The sequence below is a fragment of the Cyprinodon variegatus genome, unplaced genomic scaffold (genome assembly GCF_000732505.1).
Source record: "Cyprinodon variegatus isolate N-32 unplaced genomic scaffold, C_variegatus-1.0 Scaffold213, whole genome shotgun sequence".
Taxonomy (NCBI): domain Eukaryota; kingdom Metazoa; phylum Chordata; class Actinopteri; order Cyprinodontiformes; family Cyprinodontidae; genus Cyprinodon; species Cyprinodon variegatus.
In genome coordinates, this window is record NW_015150666.1 from 421,600 (window position 1) to 436,256 (window position 14,657).

Below are 14,657 nucleotides of genomic sequence, written 5' to 3' on the forward strand. Positions count from 1 at the left end.
TACCTCATAAAAAAAAAACAGCAGCATATGAAAATAGAGTGACTAACTTATAAGGTAGACAACATAATAAAGTTTACAATCATCTGACTAAATGAGTCTTAGGACCAGTTTCTGATCAACTATTAAGCTGAAGCAAATTTTAGTTGTTTTATGTTTCCCTTTAGTATCACAAAATGTCTTTATAGGTCTCTATAAATCCAAATTTGAGCTGTCTAAACATTAAAATGCTAATTTCCATTTTAAGCAATCTCTGGAAATTTAATTTTGCACAAACTCATTTAAAAGGCTTTTTGCTTTTAAAAATGTCAAAATAAACAACAGCTGCGTTTGACTTCATGTTTGATAAATATATATATATAAAATTTATATTTAGATGCTATATGTTTGGTTATCTTAGTTATTATTTTATCAATACCACACAGCAGTCCAATGGAAAAGTTTCATCACAATATTAGGAAAATAAGCAGCATCAGAGTGTGGAGAGACTTCAGGTTATGTTAGTTTTAACGTCAGGTTTGTATGGTAGTGGTAAGCTTTAGGAGTGGGCTTAGGCTGCAGAAATAAAAGTAATCAGTGTGGGTGTGTGCACTTGTACTTGCTGCAAAGTTTTAGTAAAGGGAGGACTTTTATGTCAAGTGAAGACCTTTCATTTTTCACTTTGTTGGTTTAAACTTAGGGTAAGGTTTCAGGTAATGCATTTATGGTTAGCTTTAGGATGACATTTTTAGGCTGTACAAAAAATTTGAAAATGAATGGAAGTCAGTGGGGGGTTTAGGCAAGGTGCTCAGTTTTTATTTGAAACATGGATGTGTGTATGTGTGTACCTGTATTCCCCAGAGTGAGGACCATTTTTCCAATTTCACCATCAAACTGTGGAGCAGTTGTTGCAAAGTGAGGACATTTCAGTCCTCACAAGCCATTTTGGTAATGGTTAAGTTTAGGGCTAAGGTTTCAATAGAATAGAATTAAACTTTATTGTCATTCCACTGTCACAAGTACAGAGCAGCAAAATGAATTCTCTGCATTTAACCCATCCCGTGTGCTGCCATTGTGCAGCGCCCGGGGAGCAATGTGGAGTTAAGGGTCTTGCTCGAACTCACAACCTCAGGATTCAAAGCCCTAACCACTAGGCCACCACTCCCATACTCCTCAATTGGTTAGGGTTAGGTATGCATTGGTAATGCTTAGGTTTAGGGTTAGTTTTAGGGCATAGAAATGGTTAAATATGACTTGAAATCGATGGAAGTCAATGGGAGTCAACACACGGTCCTCACTACAGAACGAGTGTGTGTGTGTGTGTGTGTGTGGGTGTGTGTGTGTGTGTGTGTGTGTGTGTGAAAGAGAGCCAGAACAATAGACATTCCTCAGCTCTGCATCTAAACAGTTTAGATGCTAATCAGTGTTATTGTAAAAACTAAGCCATCAGGACTTAAAAGTTAACCTTTGACCCTTTTTCATATGCATCTTATTTGAGCATTTAGCATAATAAGGGAAAATAGCTTGGGTTCAAAAAGAAAACACAAACTCTAATGCAAAATGTACAGTTTTCTGATATGGTCTGATATATCATGGTCTCTCCTTAAAAGTGTCAGCTTAAAGAAAAAATGTAATGCTTCTGTGAAAAAATATACATTTGTTTTTAGAAGATTCCTAAGGGTGACGCACATTGTGCGGAGCATAACATGCATCAAAAATGGCACCCTTGTTGTCTAATGAATGATCCGCTATTGTTGCGGTCTGGTGACCAGCTGTTAAGCAAGAGGCCTAGCCTTCACTGTCTAATCGGCATTAGCATCATCACTTTTGATCGTTTACCTCAGAAAGCTCAGCAAGAAGTTGTGCAAGTGTTATTCTGCTTCACTTTTTGCAGCCTGCGTGAAGCAGACTAACTAGACATGTCATAGATACCACAGTTGTGTTAAACACCTCACTAAAACTGGAAAATGATAACTTTGACTCTCTACCATGAAACATCTATCACACATAAAAGAAAGAGTATACTCAGTTTTTTTGAGACACAGATTAAGACTATTACTGAATGTGGCCTTACAGCATCAGTAATTGATTCCTAGCCCTGTGGTAGCACAGACAGATGCTTTGTAAGCATTGCATGGGTGCTGGTCAAAATCCAAATTAAATGTGATGTATCTGTCAGATGTGAAGAGGGAGTTTTAGAAGAACAGGATTTTTCTGCAGGTGCTGCAGTTCCTAGATTAGGGGTTGGGACTTGCACGTCAGTCAAGAGTGGGGCTGTTTCATTGTTAATGGCCAGGAAATGTCTGTGTCATAGAAGCTAATTGAATTTCTTTACCAGGAAAGCATCCATCCAACTCCATTAGCCTGGAGTAAACAGCAACACAGCCAAGTGAGAGACAGGTGGGCTGATGCAGAGGGAGAGAGGATTTCATGCTGGGTTGTTTTGGATGCCAAAATTAGAGAATTAGTTCAGAAACAAAGTAAAGAATAAATGCACATCATATTCTATAACAATAACAAAAAGAAATTCAATAGTCTAGAAAAATCATTAAAGACCAGCATGCTGATGTTCAATTCCAGTAAAAACACAATCTCTAGTTTGTTCACTTTTCTGGTATTTTCTTTATATCTTATTTTGAATATGTTTACTCCAGTGCATATGAGGTAAATTTGCAAACATTCAAATTAAATATGGTGTAGTTTTGGCGTCTGATCAGTAAAAGCCATTCACGGATAGCAAAAGAAAAGTTTAATGACAAATAGGAGCATATCCTGGAACAATGTGATGATTTCCACAGAACTTAGTCTTGTTTGAAACATTCCTCTATAGGAAAAAGTCTTTAAAGTTCATGACTCCTTCTCTCCCAAGAAAGTCCTGCATGTTAACTCAAACAATGTAGCTCCAAGCGTAATTGGGGGTCCATCCAGAGACTAAAAGGATGTGTCAATTTAGGAGACCATAAAGGGGGAAAAACATTCGGTCTTCATGTACAGATCATGAAGGAACAGTGGAACTACTATACTGCAATTAAATCACGCCTTTCTTCCTGTGTGAGGGTGCCATGTTGGAATGCGGCGCATTTATGGGGGCATGTGTGGGCTTCTCATTCCTATCATAGTATCTCTCCCTTCTTCTTTTACCGGGCAGGACTTTCTTCCTATACATTAACTTCAATGCCTCCCTTAGGTTTGTATATGAAAACTGTTAAAGAATTGCAGGTTAGGTCCAAAGAACGTTGATTATCTTCTTAAGAGCGCTGAATACAAATAAACACTTAATTTTTTTGTTTTTAAATATTAAAAACAATGACCAAAAAAAAACGTATACATTTTTATCACACAGTATTTGTCTACAATATATAATAATAGTAAATCATATTGAATTTGGAGTTTTATTGGACATGAATACTTTTACAAACACCAGTTGCATTTTTTTCTTGCCTTTTAATTTACTTATTTTGAAAATGCTTTCAGCTGTGCTTTAAAAAAAGGTTTTGTTAAGTGAAGAAAATGAATATTTGATGAAAGCAATCAAGCATATGCAAGTATAATCTTAAACATGAAAGTATAACATGTTTAAAACATCAGAATCCTAAAGTTGGGGTACATAATATGTCAGTATCTCACCTTAGAGTTTCAGTTTAACAAGCAACTTTTTCTGTAAAGCCTGTTTAAAATGTGGTGGACATATAAAGACTGCAGCCATAAGGGTAAAAAAGACAAAATTTTAACTAAATGCAATTCTTGCACCGATGGAATATATGCATTTTAAGCTGAGTTTAAAACAAAAGTATATAAAAACTACTTTTCTTTTTGTCCCTTCAGCTAGCGCTAAAGTGGAAGTAAACATGGTGGAGAAAGTGGAAGTCTATTTGGGAGAAACAGCTGAAATCAACTGCTCGTTTACATCGGACGACGGCATCAGTGGCAGTGGTGGCCTGTTGATAAAATGGTTCCATGTAAGTTCTCTTTATAAACCCCGTAGACTCGAGGAAGGTGATACAAGCTGTCCTTTCATTGACAATATGTTTTAACCTGCAGGAAACAAGTTCAGGAAAAAGGCAAAAAATCTACCACCAGGAGAGTCTTCAAAACAATGAGGAAAAAAACACTCCATTCACTGGCCGGATCAAAGTGAATAGTACGTCGCAGGATGTGGTGATGATCATCAGTAATGTGCAGCTGAGCGATGAAGGGGAGTTCATCTGTGAGGTCCGGAGCGTTACTGAAGGGTCCAAGAATGGAAGCACAAAGCTGAGAGTGTTTAGTAAGATTTACTGCAATATTATTAAAAAAAAAGATATCACAGCTAGAGATGGATCTACATAATGCTGACATGATGTTAAACTTCTTTCCGTTTCCTTCTTTTCCCATTAGAAAAACCAGATCAACCTACGATAGAAGGTGTAGAAAATGGAATATCAATAAATGATCCAATTTCAAAGGTAATCAAATCCTAAATCACGTAGATGAACCATTGAACATTAACTTCCATACAATATACTCATTTTCTAATTACCTCTTTACATAGATTGGCACATGTGAGGTGAAAAATGGATACCCAAAACCGAATGTCACCTGGTACAGAGAAAACACGCCACTACGTAATATTCCAGATGGTGAGGCACAGCCCATCAAAGGCTGCCTTTAGTGTCTATTGTTTTCATTGGTGCTTCATGTTGTAAAAAGTACTTCTTTAGGGGTATCTATATGCTAGTGTGTGGTTTCAAGATACTTATATAAATATACAAAAAGTTAGTGAATTTTAATAATGTTCTGTTACTTAAGGTAATACCTGTTGATAACAGAGTAAAGTGTCTTACTATGGCAATGTGACCAACTATGGAAGCTCCACTGAGACGACATCTGTTTGAGTCTGTGGCTCAAACAACGAACCAATATCAGGACCAACCCGTCCTAATCAACTCAATTTAAAACTAACTTCTCTCCATACTATGCAAGAAGGGATTTGATGATGATTGTGTTAAGTAGGGAAAGTAAGATCCAGCTGTCAAAAATCTACAACGCAGCAATAGAGTTGATTCCTTCCTGCTATCATCTCAAGCCCCATCGCTATGCAGGGGACAAAAACATCTCGCCTGGACGGCCAGGCCAACAATGACCCTAACGACTCCCTTGTCAGAGTCATAGGCCAGCAGAGATGGGAAGTAACAAAGTACAAATACTTCATTACTGTACTCAAGTAGATTTTTCTGATATTTTTACTTTACTTTACTACTTATTTTTATGGCGACTTTTTACTTCTACTCCTTACTTTTTACACAAATATCTGTACTTTCTACTCCTTACATTTAAAAAAATGTAAGGAGTTTAATTTCAATGGAGTTACCGTTATTATTTTTCACATCATCAATACCAAATTCAATCTAATTGGATGGGAATCTACGTTGCATTTGACGCACCACTACAAGATGAATCGACAGCTTCGGCGGTATTCATTCGCGGCAAATCATTGCAGCTTGGTGGCGGTGGCGTTAGCATAGTAGTATGGATGACGAGATGATTGAAAATGAACACAACGGAGATCTAGTCCTATTGGCAGACATCCATTTAAAATGTAGGTAACGGCATGAAAAAAGTGGTTTCTACTTTTACTTTTATACTTTAAGTAAATTTACAAGCCTGTACTTTGTTACTTTTACTTGAGTAAAGAAGTTTAATCAGTACTTCCACTTTTACCAGAGTATTTTTTAACACAAGTATCTGTACTTTTACTCAAGTACAGAAAGTGAGTACTTTTGCCATCTCTGTAGGCCAGTATCGCAGTATTGCGGGCCAACAGCGACCTCAAAAACTTCCCATTACTAAGGGGTGGACCTGTTCTGTCGGTTCACTTTGCATGTTTTCTAAGCCATAACAAGGCTTTGTTGGGTTACTCTATAAAGCTTGGAACTTAACGCTTATCTGGAAATTTTGGTATTGAATTGTGAAAGCTTCCAGGATGAGAAGTGAAACGTCTTTAAACTTAAAAAACAAAGTCCACAGTTTTTTTTTGTTTTTTTTTACTTTTTTTGAATAATACTGTACCCTGTCTGGTTTGGCAAAATAAACAGTATTGACAAAGGGTTACAGTTCTTGGTTATCAATCCCAAATCAGTAATTTCTTTTAAAATCATTGATTTTAGCATTTGTGAATAAGTTAACTATAGGCTCTGTAATGGCTGACATGTTTCTGTCTTCCAGGTGTGCAAATAGCACAAGAGGTCACATCCGAATCAAGTGGTTTATTTTCAATAAAAAGTTACTTGTCTATTAAAGTAAAGAAGGAGGACAAAGATGCACATTTCTACTGTGAGGTCCAATACAACATTCCTGGAGCCGAGAAGATGTATGAAAGTCAACGTATTCAGCCCACTGTTTACTGTGAGTAACCTTCACCCAACCGAGTTTTCTGTCAATATATGAAGATTGAGTCTAAGTTTTTCTCAACCTAGAAAGACTTAAATGAAGGCTTTTGAATGTTAATCACTATATGGACACTAAAATTCAGAGAGAATTCCTCTAGTGTTTGGTTGTTCTGGACCTCTTAGGTGCATTTTACATGTAATTGCAAAACTCACCATTCATTAAAGATCACTAACCAAAGTGTTCCTTTTTTGTTGATGATGCTCTTTTGAATTTGTTTACTATCAACTGGATTTGAGGGGAATTTAGACTTTTTTTTTTTTTTTTTAAGAAAAGTAATGCTTAGATAGAAAAACAAACTTTATTTAGTCATAGTAATTTTATAAGTTTGGATTTATTATATTTTGAGAAGTATAGATTTTTCATATGACATTGAATTTTCTAGCTTTTATAATAATTTAAAGTCAGCAGTTATGGTGTAACCTTCCCAATTTTTTTTTTCAGATCCTTCTACTGCAGCAACTATTTCTGTTAAATCCCCAAACGGTCATATTAAGGAGGGGGACACCGTGGAGCTCCATTGCATCACTGATGGGAATAGTGAATCCGAAGAGATCCAGATTATACATAAGGTAAGAAAATAAATGAAGATATACGACTTATTTCATGAGTGTGTTGAGATTGTGTTAAAATGTTTGGAAATATATCAAAATGTCAGGGACATTTTTTATTTTGTACAGATTCATCACACTGTTTCTCATTTGAAATTGGATTATTATAAACAACAGAAGTTTTTTTAATTCATTTTTATACAGAAATGTTATGCTTTAGCGATTTTATTCCAACACAAACATGTGGTGAAGCAGCAAAGTGCAAAAAGATTATTGGTAGTTTTTATATCCACAAGTATTAATGGAAAGTTTGAAGGAAACTTTGCACCAATTAAATAGATTAATATTCACAAATTTTTTTTTATATTTTATTTTTTTTACAGTGTCCTGTCTGGCAATGTGGCAGATGCCACATTGCGTCTTGATGCCAAAAAGAGCCCAACAGATTTTACTTTCGCAAGTGTAGCAGTATGGCAATTGCCATATTGCTCCACTTGTTTCATGCATATAAATTGCTTTATTATAATTATGCAGGGAGTTTTACAGTTTATATGGACACTGCAATGTAAATAGAGCAGAAAAACAGAAGAAGAAAAGGAAAAAAGAAAAAAAAAGAGAAAAGATGAAAGAAAGATGAGATAGAAAGGAGACAATGACAAAATATTTTCAGTCAGCTTTATCACCTGTGACGAGATGAAAAAAGAACAGCACAACCAAAAGACTTGGTACGAGATATACAATAAAGCAACACCTTGAAACTATTCACAAATTTTGGACTACAGCTACAGAGTCATACGCCCCTCCTGAAACAGACATCAGACTTAGAAATGCCACTTTTAATGATAAAAGTAGTTTCTGCATTTCACTTTGAAATCAGCTGGACTGGAGGAAGAGTGGCGACCTGGAATCCTGCTTCCAACAATTAAACCCCATAGTCTAATGTGCACAGAAAAAAAAAGTACTGACAAGATATTCCTGTTCAATGATTCTTTTTTTCTTCTAATTATCTCAGCTTCTGAAGTATATCTCTACATTTGTGAGAAAGTATATTAATGACATATATAAATAACATTTTGTATGTATAGAATATATAAAAAGATAAAATATTTTCTAAGATTGTTGCTGGATTTTAAAGGGTGTGAAGTTGACAGACGACGCTACAGCGGTGCTGGAGAGAGTTACTCGCCTGCAAGATGGTGTTTACGAATGCAAAATAATGAATATGTATACGTTTGAAGAAATCTCAGCAAACATTGATCTGAGGGTCAACTGTAAGGACTTCACTCTGATATTATCTGTAGTGATGATGTTATCAGATTAAAGTGACCTATTATGTATTCAAATCTTTACCTTTTGTGTAGATTTGGATGAGGCTGTCATTGAGCCTAAAGGCCCTTTAGAGGTGGTGCAGAAAAATGAGCTTAATACTTCCTGCAATGCTTTGTCTTCTCTCCACACTGAGACAACATGGCTTAAGGTACAGTAACTGTGATTTCGTTTCTCTAACATCTACAAAATAACTGGATGCATCAGGCAAGCAACACCATAAGGCTTAGTGATGATAACTGATATGTTTTTACTGAAAAAACAAAAAAAACAAAAACGGAGGTCTGATGCATTATGAAACATTTTGTTTGAATCTTTATAGCAGAAAGTGAGTTTAATGTATTTTTTTCCTGCAGGATGGAAAGGAGGTTTCAAGGGGTCACTTTCTAAATCTGGCTAATGTGACATATGAGGATGCAGGGACGTATGTTTGTGTGGTGACAGTGCCAAGTGTTAAAGGAATGCAAACTAACTCCTCACTACAAGTACACATTCAGGGTGAGCAAATTACGCATATTTGAAAGTTATCTCCTATTTTAACACATTAGATAGTGTATTTTTTGGAAGAAAATGTATTAATTTCCATCACTGCTTTAAGAAAATTAAATGTTTTTATGCCTTTCTTTTTGCAGGCCCTCCACAAAACAGCATTCCTACAGAAAATGATATTAACTACAAAGATGAAGATGTTGAACTTAGCTGCTATGCCAGAGGTTACCCTTCTCCCAATATAACCTGGACTACCTCTGATGACAAGGTACCAATGAGAAACATCTTTTAACCTTAGCTCAGGTTCAGCACACCTGCAAGAAGGACTGAATCATCGCACTACACTCCTAAAGGTTGGAGTGATTAGGTCCATTATGGCAAAAGCCAAGCCATGTGCAACTTTTAGTCAGACAGCAAACTGGTCAGCTCTAAAATGAAAGCTAAATTTAGCTAATGTCAGTTATTATTTCTTAAAACTGAGTGTTATGTAGGGAAATGATTGTTTCTGGTATTTGTTGGGATGTTTCTCTGAAACTGATCAACCTTTATAGAGTTGCAGACCAAGTACCTTATCCTCATAATACCAGTTAAGGAGTAGACTGGAGGAGACACAGACTAGAAACCATATTAAGAGATATCAAGATGGCTATGAAACACAATAAAACCAAAAAACAGTCAATCCTTCAAATTTAGTCAAACACCAGATCACTATTACTTTTAGGAACTTACAATGCCAACATGATGATGTCCTGGTTTTCCAGGGTTATGTTGATTTACACTTAAGTAAAATCAAGGCAAACATGAGATGTATTTTAAAGGAAAACTTCCAAAACATTGCCTCCATTTTTAAAATCATGGGCGCTCATCATTAAAATAGAATAAAATGAAGACCAAATATCATCGAGACTCCTCTAAAGCTGGTTTATAATGGTTAGATACCTACAAACACTTCAAACGTTTATTTTCAAGCAACAACAACACTGAAATGTGCAGCGATCAAACAGTTCAGGAAAGAAACGCATTTCCTGAAATTAGTGTGCTTTGGAGTAACATATGGGAATTAATGCCGAGGCCAAATACAGTTTGAAAATGCATTAGAGGATAATTCCTAGAGACATCACCTCCTGTCATCCCAAGCATGAGAGTGGCAGTCTAATAATATGGGACGGAGGGGTGCATGCAGGAATCTTGCACCTGACTAATTTAATGGAGCTATCAGGAAGGAAGAATGCGTGGAGACATTGAAAAAATACCTCGAGACATCAGCAAGAAAGTTACAGTTTAGTGCGTCTTCTGACTTCTTAAAATCTAATCACACTTAGTAATTATTTGCACAGTAACTTTGAAGTTTTAAACAATGTAAAACCAGTATTTTGAAATCTTATCCCTATAGAAAATTTGTAGTCGGAGCTGAAAAGGCTTTCTCTGCAAATATGGTTTACAAACCCAACTTACTTTTCCACTTCTCAGCAAAGACAGGGAAGCTGCTCAGACTGATGCTGTGATGCAAAATGTATTTCACTTTGTGGTTATAAACCTGAAACTTATTTTCGGATACTTTTTTCATCTTTCACCTGAATCTGACGCTTTCCTTTGTGACATCACTCTTCCGTCTTCAAATGTGTATCCTTGGCAGGTTTTAGGCTCTGCAACTTACACAGAGACCAATGACGGCGCTAAGAGTGTAGTCAAAGTCAAAGCTTCGGACATGACCATCTTCTGCAAATCGCAAAACGGCTATGGCACACACTCAGTCGAGTACAACATCAAAGCCGTAATCAGTGAGTTGACTGCACAGCTCAGGCTGTCCAACCTGTGCGTTCACGTGTGTGAAGATGCCCTGTTCCCCCTTCCTCTCCAGTTGTCCTTTCCTCCTCTTGTCTGTGTCTGTGTTTGTTTGTTTTAATCTCTGTCTGCTGTCATGAGCTCCCTGTGACGTGTTGTAAAGTGTTGCCTGTAATTTGGAGCACTTCAATGTGTGTCCTCTTTGCAAAAGAGACACCTTGAAGCTGTTCGGCTGTTGATGTGATCCCCTCTTTTCCCCTGATGTTGTAATGTGGTGTGTGTTCCGATTTGTACCCCCACCCCTTTCAGATAAACACACCACCACACCAGCAACCACTACAGCAGACTATACAACCACTACAGCAGATAATACAACCATCAATGTAACCACCAATACAAGCACAACCACCAACGCAGCCATTTCCAAATCCACAGGTAAGACCAGACATTTTGTGCCTGTTAAGCCCCATTCAAGATAAACTCAATCTCACTGGAGCTCAAAGAGAGACAGATGTGGTGTTTGAACTTGTATGTTTGTAAAATTATATTTGAGAGGTTTGAAGAGAATGGGTGGCCATTTGGCAGGTAGACTAGTCTACCTGCCAAATGCAATTGATGAATTAAATGCACATACAAAACTGAGAGGTAAAAGGCATTAGGCCAAATGCAACATGCATATACAGCTTAAAGTTTGCTGAAATGTATAAAGACGTTCATTTTTGGAGACATGGGGACTGAAAAAATTAGAACTATAATTTCTGGCCATTATGAAGAGATGAAGGGAAAACCAGTATGAGAACACCATCCCGCTATGAGGGAATGCAAAGCTTGAGTTTTTTGCTTAATGGAGACCATTGCTGTTCCCAAATTAGAAGGTATCAGAAAGAAAGAGCATCATGTTGAAGAAATGAAGCAACAGCTCGGCACATTGGCCAGGAAGATAAAGCTTTGGTAAAAATTGTTCCTCCAAATAGACAATCGTCCTAACAATATTACCAAGTTATTGTGAAAGTAACTAAACAAAAGTGTTATGAGAGATTTGAGAAAGAGGTTTTGACCTCAGTCTCAAAAAATGGCTTGGAGAAAAAGCAGGGTTGCCTATAAAACTAATAAATTACAGCAAACTATTCTGAGGGGTTTGTTAAGAGACGGAAAAATTATAATTTTTTCATGCCCACATACAAATGACCCAGATAAATGAATTTGAAGCAAGTTTAAGAATGATCAATCCCTCATTTTTCTTGACATGCAGGAAACAGAAATAATGGTAAATGTATTAAGCAACTTTGCAAGATGCTAAAAAATTGCTCTTTTCAGTGATTTAGAAATAGTTTTGTTTATATGAGTCATCTACTCTTTTTTTAATCGAATAAATAAAGAAAATAGAAATAGAAAATCCCTGACACCAAGCATGCTTGTTGCGATGGTGGAGAGGAAAAACTCGCTTTTAACAGGAGGAAACCTCCACCAGAATCAGTCTAAGTGTGAGCGGCCATCTGCCAAGACCAACTGGGGTTCAAGGAGACTATGGCTACATTCACACTGCAACCTGAAGTGACCCAAATCTGATTTTTTTCCCATATGCGACCTGGATCTGATCTTTTCATGGCAGATCCGATTTTTTCCAATCCGACCCAGGCCACCCGGCTATGTGGTCCTAAATCCGATACCAGTCTTATCTTTCCAAATGTGACCTGTGTCTGAACGCTATTAGTAACCGACATAGGTCACAATTCGGCTTCTTGCTACACAGAAGCAGCAAGAAAAACATACACCATGGCGGACGATGATGCAGAGAGCAGCATTTTTTTTAACAATCTAGAAAAGATTGAGGTTTTAAGGTTTGGAAAGACCACTAGATGTGCTCTAGCACTACATCCATGTTTACTTAAACACGAAGCATGCTGGCGTGTGACGTCATTTCGCCTCTACCGCGCATGCGGGACAGTTAAGCTGAATGACGGCAGTTCGCACAAGAGATCACATAGAAATCGCATATATTTGGAAATATGAAAGGCAACGCAAAAAAAGTTGGATTTCACAAAAAATTTGAAATTGAGCATCAAGGCCTGCAGTGTGAACGTAGCCTTAGTTAAATTGGTATTTAAAAAAATACTGCTCTAAATAATTCCAATAACAAAAATATAAGTATATTCCACTTTTAAAGTAGATTCTGTATTTAATGACTGATTTTTATTGCATCCTAAATAAATCCGTAATAAATCCTAAATAACTCTTAATTTTTTTCCATAATATTTGTTTTGCCTGAATTATAATGTAATCATTTTTTTCAGTAGTAGTTATATTCTGAACAATGTGCCTTTTATGATGACGTTCACCATGTCCTGAGAAAAAAAAGACCATCCAATAATGAAAGTACTAAGATTGTTTTTTTTAAACTGTTAGCATAGAATTTCTGTAAGCAATATGCTGTCCAGAGATATACCCAAAAAATTTACTCCAATGTGCCTAACTAAAGAGGCTCGGGCTTAAAATCATTCCCTTGATTGTCTTTATCTCTATTTTGTTTCTTTTACATCTGCTGTGCCAGGAAACTTTCCATCCCCTCAGAGGAAAGCTGTTCTGGGTCTTTGTTTCTCTCTTGTGAAATGAGATTAAACAGGACTACAGTGGGAAATGACCCAGGTCACTGACCAGGATTCACAGATTAACTCATTTAGTCCAATTTTGTTATTCAGAGCGCCTGAAATGCCTGCTGGGGTGTCGCTGTGTGTCTGTGTGTGTCAGATCAGTCATTTAATACATCGACCCACTAACACGTTAATAACTGTCCTCATTTGGATTTCCTTAGTCAAACCAGAAACAGCCAAACCACCAGAGAAGGTCAAAAAAGGTTTGTGTGTCATATTGCTGCTGAATCTCTTACAACACACAAAGTGCATCCTTTCCCTTTCCCGACATATCACCTTCTCCTCCAGCAGACACCTCTTTCCTGTTGAATGAAACTATCTTGCTCATTACCTTCACCTCTTTCTCTGCATGCCATGATGCTGATTATATTTTATTTTTCGCTATGAGCACACCTCTTCTCCTGTGAACCTAAAACTTTTTTCACCTCTTTTGTTTTGAGCTGCCAGGTTGATGTCAGCTGAAAGATGCTAGAAGTGCTGTTTTCATGGAAGGCTTTCTGACACACCCACACTTTTTATCGGACTCCTCCACTTCCAAATGTCATCTCTATCAAAAAAAAAAAAAAAAAAAAAAAAAAAAAAAACCAGCTGTCCTGATTTGTGTTTCTGTTTTTTCTTCTTTAACAGGAAACAATGGCGTTATCATTGCTGTGATCATTATCTGTATCCTGCTTCTGGCCATATTGGGGAGCGTCCTTTACTTCCTCTACAAAAAGGGCAAGATTTGCAATCGGTCTGGAAAACAAGACTTGTAAGTTTAATAGGAATGAAAACATCTTCTGTTGTGTTTTTTATTTCTCAATAGACTCATTTAGAGTGTTTATTTCCTTGTTTTATTTTTGTATATTTCAAAACAGAGCAGGTATGTGCGATTTAATGACAGCATAAGACAAACTGCTATCTCTGTTGAGTTTTTGGCACAAGTAGAGCTGCTCATACAGTGTCTATACATCTCACATGTCTGCTGCCACTACAGAATCAACACAACTGTAAGAATAAAACCAAATCTAGCGTTAAATTACACAGTCTGCGCTGAAGAAGATTCCCTCATTGAATATTAGAGTCTTGATTCTGAAAGTGAAACCCACCAATAGTCGCTGACCACTTAGGAGCCTTTAGATTTTACCGACTTCTTTCTCTGTTGGGATAAAAGTAACAAACCTGATCCGGACGCAGCAGGACACTGTAAATATACTACCTTAATACTGCTTCAATACTGAAGCGTTTTTAAAAAACAGAAACTCATCAAAAGCCACACACTCTCTGCAGAGATGCAACGGGACCTGATGTTCCTCCAAACACTCTTAATGCAGACTCCCTGTGCAGAGCACGTTTCTATAAAGGAAGAGAGAGACTGCAGCTTTAATTTTAACCAAACTGACTACTAAAAGGGCCTTTTGCTCACTTTGTAAAGAATCTTTAACTCTTTATAGGGCATTCATTGAAATACTTT

At 36.9% G+C, this 14,657-nt stretch overlaps 1 protein-coding gene across 4 annotated transcripts in view; it reads left to right on the top strand.

The window, feature by feature from the left end:
- The window catches only part of mcam (melanoma cell adhesion molecule), a 51,560-nt gene that overhangs the window by 33,956 nt on the left and 2,947 nt on the right, over positions 1-14,657 (top strand). The window contains exons 2-15 of one of the 4 annotated variants that reach the window (XM_015380429.1): positions 3,802-3,935; positions 4,018-4,243; positions 4,354-4,421; positions 4,508-4,595; positions 6,181-6,360; positions 6,847-6,974; positions 8,089-8,224; positions 8,315-8,430; positions 8,636-8,777; positions 8,912-9,036; positions 10,405-10,549; positions 10,863-10,988; positions 13,366-13,407; positions 13,832-13,955. In XM_015380429.1, the coding sequence (XP_015235915.1) occupies positions 3,802-3,935; positions 4,018-4,243; positions 4,354-4,421; positions 4,508-4,595; positions 6,181-6,360; positions 6,847-6,974; positions 8,089-8,224; positions 8,315-8,430; positions 8,636-8,777; positions 8,912-9,036; positions 10,405-10,549; positions 10,863-10,988; positions 13,366-13,407; positions 13,832-13,955 (1,780 nt within the window). The remainder of the gene's footprint in view (positions 1-3,801; positions 3,936-4,017; positions 4,244-4,353; positions 4,422-4,507; positions 4,596-6,180; positions 6,361-6,846; positions 6,975-8,088; positions 8,225-8,314; positions 8,431-8,635; positions 8,778-8,911; positions 9,037-10,404; positions 10,550-10,862; positions 10,989-13,365; positions 13,408-13,831; positions 13,956-14,657) is intronic. The other 3 variants (XM_015380430.1, XM_015380431.1, XM_015380432.1) reach the window with 3 other exon arrangements.